Source organism: Schistocerca serialis, chromosome 2 (assembly GCF_023864345.2).
Source record: "Schistocerca serialis cubense isolate TAMUIC-IGC-003099 chromosome 2, iqSchSeri2.2, whole genome shotgun sequence".
In the NCBI taxonomy this organism is placed as follows: domain Eukaryota; kingdom Metazoa; phylum Arthropoda; class Insecta; order Orthoptera; family Acrididae; genus Schistocerca; species Schistocerca serialis.
The window spans coordinates 569,061,211-569,081,884 of NC_064639.1; the positions used below are offsets into that span (position 1 = coordinate 569,061,211).

Below are 20,674 nucleotides of genomic sequence, written 5' to 3' on the forward strand. Positions count from 1 at the left end.
GCTATCCATGAATGTGGTACTGTGAGGGAGAAACTTCAGCCTGTGGAAGGGATACCTACCTGGCAGAATCAGTATTTTAATTGCACTTCTATTTTCATCATTACAATTACTTGCACAATTATTTCTTAACATTTCTAACTTCCCTGTTTCCATTCCCTCTCATGCATTCAGAAGTTTTAGCCTGTTAGTAAATATCAGAGTGTAACAGTATGTAAATGTTGTTGATATGGATTGCGTCATCTGTGCCCCTTTGCCTACGTAATACAAAACTGCATGTAGCAATAAATTAAACAGCTTTCTCTTTTTTATGTATTCTATTACCTCAGTTTAAACTCTTGAAATATATTAGTTACATTTGGCCAATGCAGAACAAATTACAGCATCTACATTATCACATCTGAGTATATTAGTAGAACATACATATGTGGAAACCCATAAAAATGGAAGATAGGGCATTATATGCAATTACAAAGTTTGCCATTTATTTTCAGACAAGTTTTGCATTTCCTTGTGCAGATGACTGCAATAGTTCAGTTTAAATATACAGGAGTGTTCAAAGAGGTGTAATGTAGTATAATTTAAAAATAGCAGAAATTAGCATCTTATTGGATCTTGAAACAAATGTATGGGCTAGTTGTACTTAGAACTGCTTTGCGTACAGTAGTACTAGTGGCTTCTGTAGCTGAACGTACTAAAATAATATTTTCACTAGCATAAATGCACAACCCCCAATAAAACAATGGAAAATCTAAGATAGAATGTAACAATGTTATGAAAAGGACAGTTGCTGAGTCGCAGATAGACTCAACAAAAAGACTGTCACAAAAAAGCACTTTCAACCTACAAGTAAGCTTTGTCAAGAAATAGTGCGCCCCCCCCCCCCCCCCCTCTCTCTCTCTCTCTCTCTCTCTCTCTCTCTCTCTCTCTCTCTCACACACACACACACACACACACACACACACACACACACACACACACACACACACACACACACACACACAGTCTTTTTGTTGTGTGTATCTGCGACTCAGCATCTCCACTATATTGTTACATACCATCCCTAATAAACATAGGTTGTAGAGGAGATAGATCAGTACACCAAATGTTGGCAGTTAAATCAGGTGAAATGCAGCTTTTTTCAGAGGATGCAGATAATAATAACTTATGAGAATTTTCCCTATGGGGAAACAATGAAACTGGTGTGTACAAAGCTCGAAACATCAGCTACAGGTAGCAGCTCTACAACTTTACATCTTGAGAGATGATTTGTTGGGAATCTGTCATGACCTCCACAGCTGTTGATGGTGGTCAGATAGCAGAAGAAAAGAGAGTGTAGGGGGAATAAGAGAATACCCTAGATAGGAAGGAGGACAGCAGTGGTCATAAACTTTTAATCTGTTTATTGCTAGTTGATTTCAGTTACTGTACATCTATCTTCATTATAGTAATTATGTTTGAGTACTGGTTATTATTGCATTGAAAATAGTTACACATTAGCCGAAATTGATATGCAGTAAACATGTTGAAAATTTATGACACGTGCTGCCCTTCCTGTTATCTTGGATCTCATTAATACAATTTTGGAGTGTGCTGTTCCTGATTGAAACACACCTAAATATGAGAATATGTTGGTGAGAACAAAAGAGTGATCCAGCAAAAATAATCTGATTGTACTTCTCAGCAAATGATTCTAGTAGAAGTGACTGAAAGCTGTAGTGTGTTCATAGTGGCTGTTCCTCAGTCCACGACATCAAGATTAGAGACACCGTATATTATGGCTTAATCGTGGTACTAACTGTGTATCATCAACTAGAGATTTGTATGGTTTTTAGGTTTGGTTACAGTTGCGATGGGTTATATTAAAACAGTGATATCAGGTGGTCTAATGTATACATCCTGCATATCATAGTACATTTCTGCTTTCAAATAATACATCAATAGTCACATCTGTGAACGAATTGCGACAGGTCAGGTAGCTAAATTATTCTGTTATGGAACCAAGATGGCGAGTCATTGTCTTCCAACTTGAGGGTACACAAATAAGTGTCACCAATAGAGACAAATAGTTTTCTTAAGTGGTTGGTCACTGTTTCCCCATATAAGGTGTAGCTTTTATTCAGAACATACTGTCCATTGGGATACATGCAGGAATGATACATCTATTATCTGTCTTTGGTTAATTTATTACAAGAATAAGAGGATAAAGAAGATTATTTGAAAGAAAAGTTTGAAATGAAATGTTTACTCACAAATGAAACTGAATACCATAACTGCAACAATTGTAGGGAGCGAATAGAATCATCTTAAGTCACTGATGTTCGCATCTAACTAACTTTGATATGGTTAATGCTCCAACAAAGTAGGATTTATACAAATGTGGCATATTTAGAGTTCATTTTCAAGACTAATTTTCATTTCTACTTCTTTACGTATAAGGTAAACTTTTATTTTTTAACAGTTTGATAAATATATACCCAACAGGTGTCTTTTGAATCTTGCACCTCTGGTTCTCAGACAAAGGACGGTGTAGAAGAGACGACTGAAGCAGATGATTATGACTATGATGATGATGATATCATAAAGGCACTGAGATCTGCAGAAGAGCGACGTCGCTCTTGCATTGATCATCACTGGGCTGTACCTAGCAGCGAACGAGATCGCTCCTTGGAAAAAGATGAACTTGAAGCAGATGGAGAAAGAAATGACACAGCAGTAAGTGCTCCATGTGATGGCCTGCTAGAGAAACACAGCTGCCACGATTCTGGCATAGATATCCGAGAAGTAGGAGCACTTGGAGATCAGGCACAACCACCTGGAACTCATTCAGTCCAGGAACAGCAGGAAGATGAGGAGGAGGAAATACCTATTGTATTACCTAGTAAGAAGGTAACTATTTGGTTTTGCTTCACTCGCTGTAAGAAGGCAACATACAACATGATATGGGTATAATAATCTATTCAAGCCGGAAGAACTGCTACAGAATTAACCTGTTCGTTTTCTTGTAATATCTTCAGAGTGCCATAGCCTGTTGAGAGGCTACAACAGTCACATTGACATTATTTACTGTTCTGATATTTTCCACACAGTGTACTTACATTTCAACAAACAGTTCATTTCTGTGTGTGCTATTCCTCTCACAGTGCCTCAAAGGATGGGAAAAATGCTGCCCTTCCCTCATTTTCTAACCATTATGTTACTGTTCATTTTTCTGCGTTTCAACTGAAGTAGTCAATTTCCAGCAACTACTAACCAGTGTGTTCACTCTTCCTGATTATTCCATATAATTGGATATTGTTTGAAATCCATGCACACAGTAACAGTTTACATTGTACCTTCGAAAATAAGACAAGCAGCTTTTAACTGTCAGAATCAAACACCCAACAAGATTTTGAAAATGTTTTTGACCAAATAACACACTGCATGTGCCAGTTCAAACTTCTTGCTCCTTTCCTTCAAAATTTGACATAGCCTCTTTTGTATGTAAAATAGTTCCCCAAATAGTATTTTAATCCCAAAGCTTTTGCGAACATTACCACCCGCCCCCATCTCTTAGGGTTACACTCTCTCTGTCGTACCTTCAATGCTACTAATGTATTGGGTTATAGTAAACACACATTATTACACATTCTCAATTTGCAACAGGATAGGATTACTAATGGCTACCAGTGTAAAGGTATTTCCCATACTCACTCCTGATTTCTTTGTCTGTCCAAATTTAATCTAAGACCATTATCTCTGATTGACCATTGACCATGTTTAGGGGTATCTAGTTGACACAGTGGTACTACATTCTACTTAACTTCTCATGCAAGTTACCTGAAATCTGCTTAGTTTGTTCACTATAATGTGTAGTAGTAGTAGTTGAGGACAGGTATTATGCTGCTGCTAAATAATCTTCTGTGAGAGAACTTTTTCACCTATCTTAATGTACCATGTGTGTGATGCCACACATCTCTTTGGTTGCCTCCATCTTGCTCTTGTCCTCCTGCCACATTAATATTTACTTATACTGAGAACAGTAGTTGACATCTCTCAGAGGATTTACCCAAAAATTTGCCTCTTGTGCAGCTGTGAATTTTGAATTTTGTTGGTGAAGAACACACAACAAAATGGTGTAATCATTGTGCTTAACTTGTCAAAGTATTTCATAGAAGAAAAAGTTCTCGGTTCCCTTTATCTCTCACCCACAAGACAACAGCTGACAGAAAATACCACACTTCCTAAGTAGCATCACTTTTGTTTAATAGTGGTGGTCTTAATTCATTGCGGCTACTCACACAGGTCAATCTTGTGCAATTCTTATCACATGCATAAAATTGCACCCTACATCCATTTGAATCTGCTTGCTGTTCACAAGCATTAGCCTCCCTCGAGAGTTTCTACTCTTCAGTTCTCTCCGTTGCCAAATTGACAATTCCTTCTTTTACTAAAGTTAGTCCATGAAGATCATTTCTTCCCCATTCAGGACGACGACGGTTCAATCCCGCGTCTGGTCATCCTGATTTAGGTTTTCCGTGATTTCCCTAAATCGTTTCAGGCGAATGCTGAGAGGGTTCCTTTGAAAGGGCACGGCCGATTTCCTTCCCAATCCTTCCCTAACCCGAGCTTGCGCTCCGTCTCTAATGACTTCGTTGTCGACGGGACGTTAAACACTAACCACCACCACCTACTCAGTATACCCATCCAGTCTTCAGAATTATTCTGTAGTACCACATTTAAAAAGCTACTCACTTCCTGTCTCTGCTGTTAAGGCTACATGTCGTATGCAACTGAATTCTTGTTAAGGTGTTAGGGTTTCTGTAGAGTAAGTAACAAAGTGAGGACAATTGAATTCATAATAACCTTACTCCTTGTTCACATTAATCATATTTCAGAGTGCAACTTAAATAGATAACACCAATGGCAATGCCATTTCCAGTACTTGGCTATAAGCTTTCCATTAACTCTCATTTCCCATTACTGTGCACCCTTGCTAATACTGCAGTGCTGTTAAGTATTAGCTCAATTGCTAGATCAATACAGCTAACTCTTTGTGAAAGAAGCTAAACTATATAATAGCTTGGAAGGTAGGAGACAAGGTACTGGTGGAAGGATCTGCATTCAGGTCATTGCACCAGTTGGGACTGACCAATTGCCTTCATCATCTGCCAGTGACACCATTCGGTGTGGTATGGAGGCACACACTGGTCGCTCAGCCATTGATGGTTTTCCTTACCTTGGAGCCGCTACTCTGAGTACCTCTTTAGTTGGTCTCATGGTGCTGAGTGCACCCCAGACCACTCCTCCACCAAAGAAAAATCCCTGGTATTACCAGGTATCAAACCTGTGTTCTCTGCTTACGCTGTGGAGGAGGACAGTCATTTGAGTACTCTTTCATAAAGACTGAAAGCCAGTGACATAGAGCATGTACCTCTAATGTAGCACTCTCATTACAAGGTATGTTGTACACAGGTTGTTCAGCACTTTCACTGGCACAGTATCCATATGAGTGGTTTCCTTCAACTAGAATTTGTATATAACACACAGATGGAAATAATATTCAGTATTTTATGTTGCTGTGGCACTCCTTTGTCTGCATTCACTAAGTTTCCTGTCAGTTCCTTTCGTATAAATTCTCCCTTGCACCCCCACCCCCAGGCCCCCCAGTTTCCTTTTATTTTTAGTTAATGAATTTTTATTCTTTGTATTATTAGTGATAAGTTTATGATTTTTAATAATTTATTGTACTATATTTAAATTTACCTGGCTTGCTTAAACAACTTGGCACCCTTTGGAATGGAAGTATGAAGCCCCAAAGTTTCTGCAAGAGTATAGTGTTTGTGTATTGCTATGTAGACCACATAACGTAGAAACATGTCCGTGAAAATGAACATGCAAAAGGGATGCTGAAAAAAATAGTCACTCGATTGAAGAGATACTATGTTCAGCAGCAAGAAATGCCTCCAACTCCGATCAAGTCAGATTGGAAAGTTTTATTGAAAGCAGTCCATTCAGATATTAGGATTGAATTATGGCAGTGATGTAAGTCGTTTTGACTTCCATAGAGAAGTGTGTGGACTCCTTCGGCAAATTGCAATACATAAAACAAAGTAACTGGAAACTGAAACTTCGCTGCTGATTGCCGTGGAGCAAAACATGTTTCCTAATGACACCTGAACATTACGAGAACACAATGTGAAGTTCAAAAGCATACTGTGCCTTGTAACTATTTGAAAGATTTGCATGGACCTAACAGATTTCAAGTGGCGTTACTTAGGCGTGTAGTTTTTCCACAATGGTGGTGGCTTAAACTACATGTTATCTTGCATATCTGGCAATATTGGACTGTCACCTGCACCACACAGCCTTGCAAGTAATTTGGAACTGACTCTTTACATTTGGACGTAGCAGTGCTTCCAATTATAAATTGAAAGCTTTTAGCTCACTCATGTCTCAGCTGAGCTGTGAATATGTATGATGCTGACATCATTACTGTTCCAGAGCAGGAATTTCCAATGGGTGTCCGGCCATTACTGAAATTTCTTTAATTTATTATTATTATTATTATTATTATTATTATTATTATTATTGTTTTAATATTACACTTTAAATTTTATTCTTTCATTTTTCTGTGTGTCATTTTGATTTTCTCTTATTCATTCTGTGTTGTCTTGAGTGCCTCAATACCCATTAATTTTATTCTGAACTATCATTTTTCTCATCTGCCAATCTGTCTGTTGTACTATGTTGGGTGGTTACAAGTAGTTACTGCTTGTTTATGTATTTATTTGCTTGCTTTGCTTGCTTGTTTGTTTTTATAAAGAAAAGATACTCCCTTGCTAACACATGAGGTGACTGAAAAATTGACCTAAATGTGGATGGTTGTGCAATCATTTGCGTTCATGGTTTTTAGATGCACACTTCAAGAGGACAATTCAAAAGGAGGAGTCCAAAATGTATTAGTGTCTAATGTGATCAGAAATACTTAGGTATGAAAATTAATAAAATATCATATACGAGGTCTGTAAAAATAAACGGCTTATTTTAAATAAAATTTCCGGCGGCAGTTAGTGAGCAAGTTAAGTGACGTACATGGAACTGGTATGTATAATGAATGTGATGGATATTCAGGGTTCTATTTCAACATTACAGGTATTGCACACACATTGTCAAAGACCATTCAACTACTGTGGGCCATATAAACTGACACTTCTTAACACTTGTTGCCTATGTTAGATGGAGTGTTCTGTCGATCGAAAAATGAGCGTCTGTTCTGTTCTGTCTTACTTGATAGGACATTATCTATTGAATTATTTGGTGCCATGATTGAGACATAGAGGCATTTGATTGCTAAATTTGTTAGTGTTGGAACTTGGGAAATGTTTTTGCTTTTTCATTTTTATTAGAATCCTCATATAGGTTACAGCGTAGCAGAATAAGAGTATAAATAAGCACTTCAATAGGAGCTAATAGAATGCTGATACACGACTTGTAATCTGATAAAATTAAGTGAAATCTCAGTAGTAAGGATCGCGGAGTTCTGGAATGTGTACATTTGTCTGCCATGCAGTGACTGAACTGTGAAATCCGTATTCGGTGTATGATAGTGTTGTAAGCAATATTGGAAGATTTGTTAATTGAGCTAGTGTCGCTTTAAGCTAACATTTAGTGGAAATTGTTTGATTGATCAAAGATGATAATATTGTTGTTTTATGCGGGTCCTGGTCAGGAAAATATTTCTTGGGCATTATTTATCTCATATTAACATAATGGACCAATGAACAGACCTGAGGATTGCTGGATCAAGGCTACTTTTCATTTAATACTATAACCATTTACTTTTATTCGCACAAAGTAGGGAAATATAATCTTCTTGTATACTAGATTATCACCGGTTTCCTCAGTTGCAATAATTAGCATGCCTAAGCACTACAATGTTTTTGCTTTCTTGTGGTCCATTATTTACTTCAATTACTTCATAGTCGGCTGCATCACTCTGTATCTCTTGTAAACTGTGTTCAGTGCTGCTAAGACTACTGCAGCTGTTTCAGTGTGACTCGATACAACAGTTCTAGTTTCCATGCACTTCCCATGTAGATTTGGATAAAGGATAGTGCAGTGGAGAGATTCATGAATTCTTTTGTTGTTTCACCTTTCTTTATATTGTAGCTAAATGTTACTCCACTAAAATTCAGCATGATAATAAAACAGACATAATTAATTTGGAATTTTCATATGGTGCCTACTTAGGTGTTGAAAATAAAAACTTAGTATTGCCTGTCTTGTGCATGAAAATGGTGTATTCTGACTATCCACCAATGAGTTGGAAAATATTTCGTGTTCTTCATTCCTAATACATCTCATGTAATCAAGTCATACTATGTGGTCTATTAGTTTGCGTGCAGAATTTGATAGTTCATTGACTAGACAGGACGAAGTGTAGCTTGCCTGTGATTTGCTGTATGAAAGGATAGATGATTTTTCACAATAATCCACTAAAAGTGCACACATTGAAACCAACATCAACGGATTGATGAATAACAATTGAATCAACACTCTTTTTCCTCACAGACATTACGTATAAGCTGCATCATCAAACTCATGAGTACATATTGCTCATTTGCAGAATGAGAAAACAATCACCCATTAATTTTAGTAGTATTATTGCCTTACATTAACGGCCTTCCTGACAATGGTGACAGAAGTTGTAATAACTTAGATGCATGCCTCTACCCCTATTGTATTTTTCCAAATTATACTTTAAATGGGACTGTGAGGCATTTTTATGACTACTCACTTTACAGAGTCCAATAATCAAGATTGCTACAACACAACAGTATGGTGCCACTAAAATCGAAGGTAACTTGTTAGAATCCTGGTGTTCAAAATATTTCCATTGCTAGGATTTGGCCATCATGATTTGGGAGATGGAGCCATAAAATTGCTGATTCCCAGACTTTGCTCTAGTGTTCTGGGTTAAATCAAAGACTCTTCATATAGGTTCATGGAGTGAAGACGTGTGATATCTTTGATGGCAATTCTTACATCAGATGGAGACATTATTCTCAGTGCCCTTCGTTGCTTTTCAAAAGTGAGAGGCAAAATAGCAAACAAGGTTTCACCCTCTCCCTTGCAGTGTTGTTAGCACCACAGACAGAAACAATAATACTACAGTGTACATGCATGTATCAGTCACCTATTCACCTAAACGAAACCACCACAGTTGAGACGTGACGTGCAAGTGATGAAACTGCTGTCATCTAGAAAAACAGAGTTCTTTCTTTCTTTCTTTCCTTCCTTTCTTCCATATCTTCTTCTTCTTCTTCTTCTTCTGATTTCCATTTTCATATTTATTAAATGTATTTATGTAATGTATTCATTTGCAGGTGTTTTCCGATGCAGACATAATTCTTGCACCAAAGACTGAATGGGTACCACCTCGAACTGTGTCAGGTCCAACTCATGTTCACATGTCCCAAGACTCTCCTCCTGTTAATGAATCTGGTAGGAAGAAAACTTCATCAGTGTCCTTCAGTCTTGATTCAAATCAAGAGGGGGATTCAGGCAGTGATAAAGGTGAAGAAGGTAGTCAAAAAAGTGAAGATCCAGAGAAACAAGAGAGCAGAAAGAATAAGGTATGTAGTTCATCAGTGTTGAACAAAGTATATCTATAAACAATATCTTTAATCATCTATATGCTACTGAGGACTTTGTGGCTGAAACTGTACTTCAAAAATTTTTATTTTTGATCTGTCATTGGTCTGGTGCTTGGTTTTTCAACCTTACCTCCCTATTACATCTATGTACCTCCTGTGGATCTCTTAACAAGTGTTCTGAAATACAAGCCTACACTCGTTTCTCCATACTCTTTCTACATCTCTATCTGCACTTATGTTCCTACACTGAAAAGCATGGCAAAAGGTCCTTCCCATTGTACCATGTATTAGGTTTATTCTCATTCTGTTGGCAAATGGAGTGTTGAAATAATCACTGCTTAAATGCGTCAGTACACTATTTCTTACCTCTCTCAATGTGTTTCCGTCCCACTTCAACGAAGAACAGATCTGTGGTTGTGAAATCAGTCTGGAGTGCTGAAGAGGTAACATCAGTCACTTCTATACTACTAATAACATAGTCTACATATTTTTTTTCCATACTAGGCAAACCACTGTGAAGAGCATGGCAGAGGGTAAAATCCGATGTAACAGTTATTACTGCCTTTTCCTGTTCCATTCACGTATAGTGTGCAGTAAGGGTGATGATTTGAACATCTGTCTGCAAGCTGTAATTAGTCTAACTTTGTCGTCACTCTCTCTGTAGGAACAATACATAGGGGGGTTTAAATATATTCCTAGATTCATCACTTAAATTTAGTGATAGAAACTTTCTAACCAGGATTTTGTAGGTGTCTTTCTTAAAGTGTCTGCCAGTAAAGATTGTTCAACAAATCTGTGAGAATTCATGCTACCCTTCTTTGTTCTTGTTAATTCCCATGTTCATCCTATAATGTATGGGTCCTGCTCATTGAGCAGTATTCTAGGATTGGTAGCAAGGGTGTATTGTGTGCAATCTTCTTTGTAGACCGATTACTAGGGAAATGTAATCACCTGCTTTACCTATGACTCAGCCTGTGCGATCATTCCATTTCATATCCCTACAAATTGTTATGCACAGGTATTTGTAAGAATTGACAGACTCCAACTGAGACTTGGTGATATTATAGCCATAGGGTACTACATTTTTTTCATTTTGTGATATGCCCAATTTTACATTTCTGAACATTTAAAACATGTTGACATTTTTCACACCATTTTGAAATCTTATTGAGATTTTTGTGAATATTTGTGCAACATCTTTCAGACAGTGTCTCATACTAAATAAATGCATCATCTGTGGAAAGTTCAATGTCACTCTTAATATTGTCCACAAGGTTGTTGATATACAGTGTGACTAGCAATAGTTCCAACACATTTCCCTGGGGCGCGCCCAAAAGTTAGTTGTACATGTGACAATGAATCTCTGTTCGAGATATCATGCTGTATCTTCCCTATCAAAAAATCCTCAAACCAGTCACAAATTATACTTGATACCACCATATGATGTACTTTTGATAAGAAGCGTAGATGTGGTACAGGAATACCGCATCTATCTGACTGGCTTGACCCTTGGCTTTCAGTATGTCATGTGAGAAAAGTGTGAACTGGGTTTCACATGATCAGTGTTTTTTGGAATACATGCTAGTTAGCGTGGAGGAGGTAATTCACTTTTAGGTACTTAATTACACTTGAGCTCAGAATATGTTCCAAAATTCTTCAAGAAATGGATGTCAAAGACATCGGATCGTAGTTTTGTGGTTCATTTCTTGTTATCCTTGCTCGCTGTCCTTTTTCTGGAAGTGTACTTTCCTCCAACTGCTGGCCACTGATCCCTGTTAGAGATATCTATAATACATTATAAATAAAAGGGCCAACTTGGACGCAATTTCAGTACAAAATCTGACAGGGGTCCCATTGGACCCTGAAGCTGTGTTCAGTTTTAATGATTGCAGCTGTTTCTCAGCATCACTGACATCAATGGCTGTTTCACTCATCTTCTCAGTGGTATGAGTATTAAATTAGGGCAACATTCAAGGATTTTCTTTTCCAAAGCAAGGCGTGTGCAGTATGCCATGAAAATTCTATCATCTGTTACTCATAGGTTTACTTGCATTACTCATTACACTATCCTACAAGTTACAAACTAATTCAAAGGTTTCTATTTCAAATTACCTTTACTCAGATACATACAGATGTATCATACATGTGATAAGGATAACACTGTCCACTATGTTTACTAGTTATATTCTTATGTGTGTTACATGAACTTAACTAATTTGAATTGATTCAGTCTAATGTAGTTAATACATGAACTATATAGGAAAAGATAGATTGCTAGTTAATGTAAGGAAGACATGTTAAGCAGACATCCCTTTCACACCAAAAAATCCCTCCCGTACTGCCTGGCCACTGTATTTGCAGTGACAAGAACTCCCTGCTCAGCACCTGTGTGTGTCAATTGTCATGACTGCCACTCCCCTTGCTCACCAGATTGCCCAGCTTACAAGAGAGTAAAGAAGGTCCAAGAGTACAAGTCCCTGGATCGCCTGTCTCATGCTGAGGCTTGCCAAAAATATGAGACACTCCATCCTGTGTCACTTTCTTCAACTTTTGCCTTTCTTACATCCTTTCTCCCTCATACCTCTTCCTTACCCCATCCCTATCCCCCTCTCCTGCCCCCTCCCCTGCAGTTCTCATGACTTCCACACTGGGAGCCACTCCCTCTCCCTGGCTGAAGAAGTGCCTCCTTCTTAGACACCTGCTGGTGATGGGGCTCTCGCCCTGCAACACCTCTCCCTGCTGTCTCTCAGGCTGGAAGCTCACTAACACAGTCAGGCCACAAGATGCATCATCTGTGCGCCTCGAGGTCGCCCGGTCTCTTTTGGTTCTGGATCTTGCAGATGCCTTCACTCCCTCTGTGCCCTGCCCTCCTCCACCTCCAAAAGAGGAGAAGAAGAAGAAACGTAAGTTCCAAGACAAGGGCCGCCCCCTCCCCACAGCAACACCCCTCCACACCCCTCTGCCCCCCTCCCTGCCCCCCGCACTGTTTTATTTATTGATTTCACCCTATCCTTGTTCCTTGTCGGTGATGACCACTGACCGAGTGACTTGACACACAATCACCCAGTGGAATTGCCATGGATACTATTATCATCTACCGGAAATACAACATCTTGCTTCCTCCTATTCTGCGTTCTGTCTTGCTCTTCCAGAAATGCACTTTTGTGATGACCACTCTCCAACATTTGGTGGTTACCAGCCATTTTGTCGGAACTGCGCCGGCCCCAGGGTAGCAACTGGCAGGGTCTGCACTTCGGTTCACTCTGATGTCAGTAGTGACTGGATGTCCCTTCATACCAAATTAGAAGCAACAGTGGTAAGAGTGTGAATGACTCTGGCAATTACCCCTCTCCAGGTAGGCCATTTCCTTATGTTGAACTGTCTACCTTAATGCAGCAACTCACACCACTGTTTTTCCTCCTTGGGAACTTCAAGTCTATGAACCACTGTGGGAGAGTGCCACTTCAGCAGTTAGGGGTTTCCTAATTGACCAACTTATTACAGGCTTAGATTGTCTTCCCTCAATGCAGATTTAACTACCCACTTACTGCTGTCGATATCGAGATCTCCTCCCATGCTCTCATGGCTTCCCTATGTCGGTCATCCCATGATGATATTTGTGACAGTGAGCACTTTCCAGTGATTCTATTGTTGTCCTGCTGCTGCCAGGCAGACAGGCCCTCCCATTGGGCATTCTGCAGGGCCAGTGGGCCTTTACGTCTCCTGTGCACTTTGAGAACTCCCTTTCAAATTGCATTGATGTGGTCGTGCTACTATTCTTCATGTGGCTGGCACTGCTGTCCCCTATCCACAGGCCCCACCCCCATCGTCAACCGGTACCATGGTGGACCAAGAATGTATCAGTCTCTGTCCAGGACTGCCAACAGGTGCTTCTGCAGTTCGACACCCTTCACAGACCAACCACCTCGCTTTGAAGCATCTCTGTGCTAAGGCTCAATACCTCACTAAGCAGAGTAAATAGGAATGCTGGAAGCACTATGTTTCCTCCCTGGGGACGTATGCCGCTTCATCGCAGGTTTGGTCCAAGCTCCGCAACAATCTGTCAACTGTCCAGTGTCTTAACCTCAAAGGTGCTCTGTGTGCTGATCCACTGGTCCGTGCAGAAAACATTGTGACACGATTTGTGATGGCATCGGTGTCCCCTTCCTGTTCCGCTACCTTTCTCCAGCAGAAATGCTGAGTTGAACAGATCCCTCTGTGTTTCAATCCACACCTTGCTGAACCCTATTCACCCTTAATTGGATGGGAGTTCTTGTAGGCTCGTACCTCTTCTCGTAATAAGGCCCCAAGCCCCTGTTCCTTCCACAACCAGATGGTCGGACACGTTGACATTACCCAGAGACATCATCTCCTCAGGGTCTTCAACCGTGTTTGGCTCACAGGTATTTTCCCGTCACAATTGTGAGACAGTATAGTTATCCCTGTTCTTAAACCCGGGAAGAACCCAACGTTTCTCAACAGCTACCACACGATTACCCTGACAAATGTACTTCGTAAACTACTTGCAAGGATGGTTAGCTTCAGATTTTTCTCCCTGTATCAGTGTGGCATCCAGAAAGGACGATCTTCAACTGACCATTTACTCAGGTTGGAAACAGCTATCCAATAGGCTTTTACTAACTGCCAACACCTTGTCGCGGTCTTCTTTTTTTACCTACATAAGGCGTTTGACACAGCTTGGCAGCATCACATTTTAGTTATCCTCCATGACTGGGGCTTCCGTGGCCCCCTTCCAGTTCTTATCCATGAGTTATCACCTCCCCAGCTCTTCCGGGTTCAAGTTGGCACTTCACTCAATGCTCCTCGGATTCAGGAGAACGGTATCCCACAGAGTTCTGTGCTAAGTGTCACACTCTTCATCATAGGGATCAGTGGGCTTGTGACCTCTGTTGGGCCTGTTGTTACCCCGGTGTTGCATGTCGACGGTTTTTGCATCTGGTTTAGCTTCCACTCGGTAGCATCTGCTGAGCGGCAGCTCCACGGTGCCATCCTACAGGCCTCTGCGTAGGCCCTCTCCCATGGCTTCCAGTTTTCTCCCTCAAAAAATGCTGGTTATGCATTTTTGTCATCAACCCACAATACACCCCAGTCCAGAACTTTATTTAGGTGACCAGCGCCTCAATGTTGTAGCAAAGTTGCATTTCTTGTGCCTTATTTGTGATCAAAAGCTGACGTGGCTGCCCCATGTTCACCACCTAAAGACTACATGCATGAGGAAGTGCAATGCTCTCCGCCTCCTGGACCAGATGTGTTGGGATGCAGACCGTGCCACTCTTCTCCATATTTACAATTATCTGGTCCTGTCCAGACTAGATTACAGTCGTCAGGTTTATGGCTCAGTGGCTCCTTCCACTCTGCTACCACTTGACCGTTTTCACCATTGTGTCTGGCTATTGGTGCCTTTAGCACTAGTCCCACTGAGTCTCATTGCAGAGGCGGGGAATCCCCCCTTTACCAATACGATGGAACCAACTCCTGCTTTCCTACGCAATCGCCATTCACCAATTCCCTGACTTGTTTGCAAATGAGGGATGCCTCCCTCCTGCTCATGGGTGGGATTCCCGGTTGGAATGCGTCTCACTTCCCACTGTCGGGATCTCTATCTCCCCTCAGTGGAATGTGCCACATGTTCTTCTTCATTGTCCCTATGGTTTTCTGGCATCTTCTATGTGCCATGTTAAGGAGTTTCCAGGTGCCACTGTCTTCTATGCTGATGGTTCTAAGATGATTGGCATGCCACATGCTCAGTTGTCCTTTTCTGGGTTCCAAGTCATGTGGGTATCCTAGGAAATGAACTGGCTGATCATTTAGCTAGATAAGCAGAACTTGCCCTTCATTCCCTTTCATGACCCAGCTGTGGATGTGTGGATCTATGTCAAATCTCACTTTGCCCAAAAGTGGAATGACATATGGGGTCCATTGTCCTATGCCGTTCTTGCATTGGTCATACAAGGCTCACTCATTGTTTCCTCTTCTGTAACAAACCATCCCCACAATGTGGTTGTGGAGACAGACTGACGGTATCCTACATCTTGGTGGAATTTCCTTCTTTTTAGCTCTTCGTCCAAAGTATTGTCTTCCAGATTCCTTAAGTTCAATATTGGCGCACGATTCACGGATGGTTGAACTGGTCCTTTGTTTCCTCTGTGAAAGTGGTTATTATTTTCAGATATAAGGTTTTGCTTTACTCCTGGAGCAGGGATAGGGTGGTTGTGGTTGGGGCCTCTCTTCCAGTTTCCTCAGTGTGGGACCCACAGCCACTCCACCTTGCAAAGACTGCTCTTTTATCCCTCTGTTTTCCCCATTTTTAGATTTGGACTACCCTTTTATACCTTCTAGTGTGTGTGTTTTAACTTCCTCATTATATAGTTTGAATCCTCTTCACTTTTAGCGGACCCTCTCTCTTCCATGTGTAACTCTGGAATCACGGGACTGACGACCTTGCTGTTTAGACCCATACACCACTCAATCAATCAATCAATCAATCAAGAACCAGCCACAAAGGAGTGCCCCTTAATCACCCGTTACCAACCCAGACTGGAACAACTGAACCACATCCCTTGCCAGGGCTTAGATTGCCTATCATCATTACCTGGAATGAGGGACAGCCTCTATGAGACCTGTCCCACCGCTCCCAAAGTGGTGATCCATTGCTCACCCAACCTTCACAACATCCTAGTCTGTCCCTATGCCACTTCCAATCCAAACCCTCTGCTGTAAGAATCATATCCCCGTGGAAAGCCCTTTTGTACCACCTGACCAATCCACCCACCCAGCACTTCTTGTTCGTCCTGCCGCAGGTTTATACTACCCTATCAGGGGCCTGGCCACCTGTGAAAGCAGCCATGTCATTTACCAGTTCTACTATAATCATTCCACAGCTTTTTATATTGGTATAATTACCAACCAGCTGTCCACAATGATGAACCGTCAGTGCCAGACTGTGGCCGAGGGCAAAGTAGACCACACTGTGGCACAACATGCAACTGAACATAACATGCTTGATTTCAATGGCTGCTTCCCTGCCCAAGCCATCTGCACACTCCCCTCTACCGCCAGTTTTTCTGAACTGTGCAGATGAGAGTTATCCTTACAACACATTCTCCGTTCCCGTAACTATCCCGGCTTCAACTTGCAGTAACACACTGTCCCCACACGCTTCACCCAACAGTTTCCACCCGGTCTGTCCCATTATCCCTTCCCCATTCCTGTCTCCCACACTCTTTGTTTGCTGCCCTCTGCCAATGTACTCGCACGTCTTTCCCTGCTCCTCCCCTTTTTTTGCTCCTTTTTTCCGCAGCTCCCTGCCCCACAGCCTCCTGATGCTGCGCATGTTGGCATTCTAGTCCGCGCACACTCCACCAGACAGCATTCCTTCCTCCCCCACCCTGTATACTACTATCCATGTCCCCTCTCCCATCCATGCCCCCTCCAGGTAGCTGCTTCCATCCCGCGTGATAGATGCATTATATCCCGAGGCAGCAGAGTGGCAATCATGTGTGCTCAAGATGTGCTCCCTTATGTGTATGAATGGCTTCTGTTTCTCTTTTGCTGATTAAGGTTATGGGTGAAAGCTTTGTGTAAGTGTCTTTTAATTGTGCCCATCTGTGTCTTGATATGTCTTCTTCAAGGTAAGTAGCAGTCTATCTTGTACTACATTCTTGATATTCCTACCTGGAGTTTCCCTTGTTAATATCTGATTACTTGTATAACTAACTAGAAATTGTCGTGTTTTATACAGGATTGTAAATGACATGTTTGCTGTATCCATGGGCCTAAATGCATGTGAACAAAACTAGTAAGTCTAGCTGATGGTGTTATCCTTTCTACACTTAACATTCCGTAACAGCTGTTGTCCCAATATCCTCCAGAAGATGGCTCTATGGAGAAATACAGATGTATTTTTCAATAGCTTATAAATTTTACCCTTGAGAGAAAGCAATGTTGGAAACCATACGTACTTGTGACATTTTTTGATTCTGCTCTCTTTTTAGCTAAATGAGTTCAGGCAGTGATTACAAGATTTTTCAATATTTTTTATTGTTTTTCATAGTACTTATCCTTTATAGTTTTGCACTGTTCTTTCCTATACGTCAACTTTTTCACATCTTTCTCAACCCCTCCAGATTTTTGTTTGTTGCTGTTTTTGTATACATCACATGTCATTTCACTTATTCACTGTATCTGTGATGTATAGATTGAAGTTAATACCTGCATTTCATCTAATTAGCCATTACTTTTACTTGTATTAAAATGTTAGTGTTACATAGTCATTTGAGTCCTCAGATTTGAGCAGTAATACAGCCTTTATATACCTCTTTTACCTTTTATTTGATTTATTTGTTTATTTTCATTTCAAAGATGCAATAATTAGTTTCAAAGTTCAAAGAATTACTAATATTTACATAACATATAGATGCTGAAAAGGCTGTCATACCCACTTTCGTGGATGGAAGGAATAACTGGTGAAAAAGATGATAAAGATCCTCTGGTGGGACTACCAACACCTTCCGCTGTAGATGCACAGCAGCACTCATCAATGTTTTCCAAAGTGTTTTCAAGGTAATGATTAAGAGTACTTAAATTAATGATTGATAATTTGGCATTTATGGTACTGATCGTCTTATTTCAAATTATTGCATGGATTTCTAGTCTGTTCTGTTAACGTTTAACCATATGAGAGTTTTCTGCCTTTTGAAAATAGTGTTAGATCTATTTTATTATTTAGAATCATATCCATAAAGAACAAATGTTTTGAGCTTCAAAAATTATCAGTATTCAGCAACTCAATTTAAAATGATTTCTCCTTACAGTGATATTTGTGTTCAGAACCTAATCAACTTATGTCTGATGGTGATGTGATTAAACAAATAGCTCAGTGCTGAGCTTAACTGTCGGAGAAATTAAGTTTCTGCGTTAAAAATACACTCCTGCCTTCCTATTCATTTATTATTGTTTGCGTAGCCAGGAGCTTTGATATGTAGTTAGACATGTTATTTTCACTATCTAGTGTGTGTACTGTGTAATCTTTCCACTAGATTGTATATTTGAAAACACATCATATTGTGAATTGACCATACGTACAATGAGCTAATATACACTCATTCCTAAAGCCAACTGTGCGAACAAGTCAAATATAATAAATTTAGAGGAACATGCTGTGTATAAAAAAAGCAAAGGGTGGAAAAAGTGACAAGAGTGTTGGTTTGACAGCTGAAAACAAATGTATCTGGAGACCTGCACTTACAAATATACTGTGCTGTTACTTGAGGGTGTTATTTTCTAGTGTTACAAATGTACACCCACCAGTAACTCAATTATAAACACCTGCTTTGTGGTGTGTAGTATGCCCTTAAAACCTGATGCCTGGAGTGACATTTTGCAGCATGGAGCCCTCAAGCCCACTAAAGCGTTGGGAAGACATCTTGTTTCTCAGATGATTGTGAAATCATAAAAAACACGCACACGCATTTGGTAGCTCTTGGGATATGTTCCAAGTATTTTTGTATAAGGGGAATGTGATCTCCAGTGGCTCATTACAAAGTAATTATACTGAAAATACCTGAGCAACATTGCACAACTCTAAAGTACGTGCTTTGCATCTTGGTTGGAAAGAAACGTGTTCCATTCACTCATAGTTCTTGCTGTTGACAAAAGTAACACCAATTTTACTTTGTATCTTGAAGCTTTAATTCAGTGCAGCTTGGTTCTACTTTGCATTTGTTTTCCTGGCAGTGTCAATTGTATGTTAACATTGCTGTGCAACAATATGGGTAAGTTTCAGAGTTGCCCAATATGCACCTCACAAATAAGTTTACAAACTGGGAGTGTGTCAGACTGACGCTATGCTGAGCTGTTCCTGCAGTGATGGGAACGATGTCACAACATTTGTTTTATCTGAAGGTTGTTATGTTACTCTGTGTTGTTTGTATGTTTTGGTAATTGTGTAAAACAGATATTTTTTCACTATTATGAAAGTATTTTTAAGAAACAAAGGTAAGTGGGAAATGATCAAAAAAGAAACAGAATGGTTGGTCAGTGCTTAACTTCACTCCCGAGAAATCCAGTGCTACTGAGACGTACGTGTGTGTGTGTGTGTGTGTGTGTGTGTGTGTGTGTGTGTGTGTGTGTGTATGAGAGAGAGAGAGAGAGAGAGAGAGAGAGAGAGAGAGAGATCACTCCAATTCCAGGATGAGGAGGGCAGGGGAAAGAAGTGATGAAGGTGGGAACATGGTCAGAGGAAACTGAAGATTGTATACTGGTAAACACTGTGGCAGCTGATTCCAGAGAAACCATAATTGAAATGGAATAATAGGGTTAAAACCTGAAAAGGACAGAGGCTGGGAGGGAAGGAGGGGGTGACAAAGAATGGGCAGGTAAACGTATATAAGAAAGGAATAAAGAAAGGGAAAGTGTGTTTAAATCAATAATATATGAAATAGTAATAAAAGTAGTGGCGGTATTGCATGTTAATACGTTTTAGTCCAGGAGATTAGCCTGTTATGAGAATAAGTCAGAGAGCAAGTTACTAATCAGGATTTCAGGAAGCCTAATATTAGGTGGGAGGATCAAAATTGCCCATGAGGTGATGCAGGCAGTTGGGTCCATAGAGCCCTCCTGTAGAATATGCTTAGCAGTTTGATATTACATGTCCTCCCCCCCCCCCCCCCCCCCCCCCCCCTTCAAGTGACCAGCTTTTTTTGTCTATCCAGTGCACTCTCCTAGTTTCTTGATAGTCAGTCCAATAAAAAAAAAACCATGCAGTTAAATGGTAATTTGTAAACAACCCAATGAGCTTGGTGGCACACTGTAGTCATATGTAGATACTGGAAGTGGGAATGTCTGGAGATAATAGGAGGAGGATCACCTTGGGACTTGGACAATACTGCTCCAGGTAAAGTTACATCCTTGCTCTTTTGGTTGTGGGTTAGGACTGGATTGTGAAGTGGTTTCTCCAGTTGAGTTTAAGGATGAGTGATTAGGGCAGTGTGATAGAATTTCATTGTGGATCTGAAGGT

The 20,674-nt window shown here is 40.4% G+C and overlaps 1 protein-coding gene across 10 annotated transcripts in view; it reads left to right on the forward strand.

Moving 5' to 3' along the window:
• The window catches only part of LOC126457568 (nuclear receptor coactivator 7), a 799,075-nt gene that overhangs the window by 564,132 nt on the left and 214,269 nt on the right, over positions 1 to 20,674 (forward strand). For 8 of the 10 annotated variants that reach the window (XM_050093982.1, XM_050093983.1, XM_050093985.1 and 5 more), the window contains 3 exons: positions 2,482 to 2,886; positions 9,366 to 9,614; positions 18,073 to 18,218. In XM_050093982.1, the coding sequence (XP_049949939.1) occupies positions 2,482 to 2,886; positions 9,366 to 9,614; positions 18,073 to 18,218 (800 nt within the window). The remainder of the gene's footprint in view (positions 1 to 2,481; positions 2,887 to 9,365; positions 9,615 to 18,072; positions 18,219 to 20,674) is intronic. The other 2 variants (XM_050093984.1, XM_050093989.1) reach the window with 2 other exon arrangements.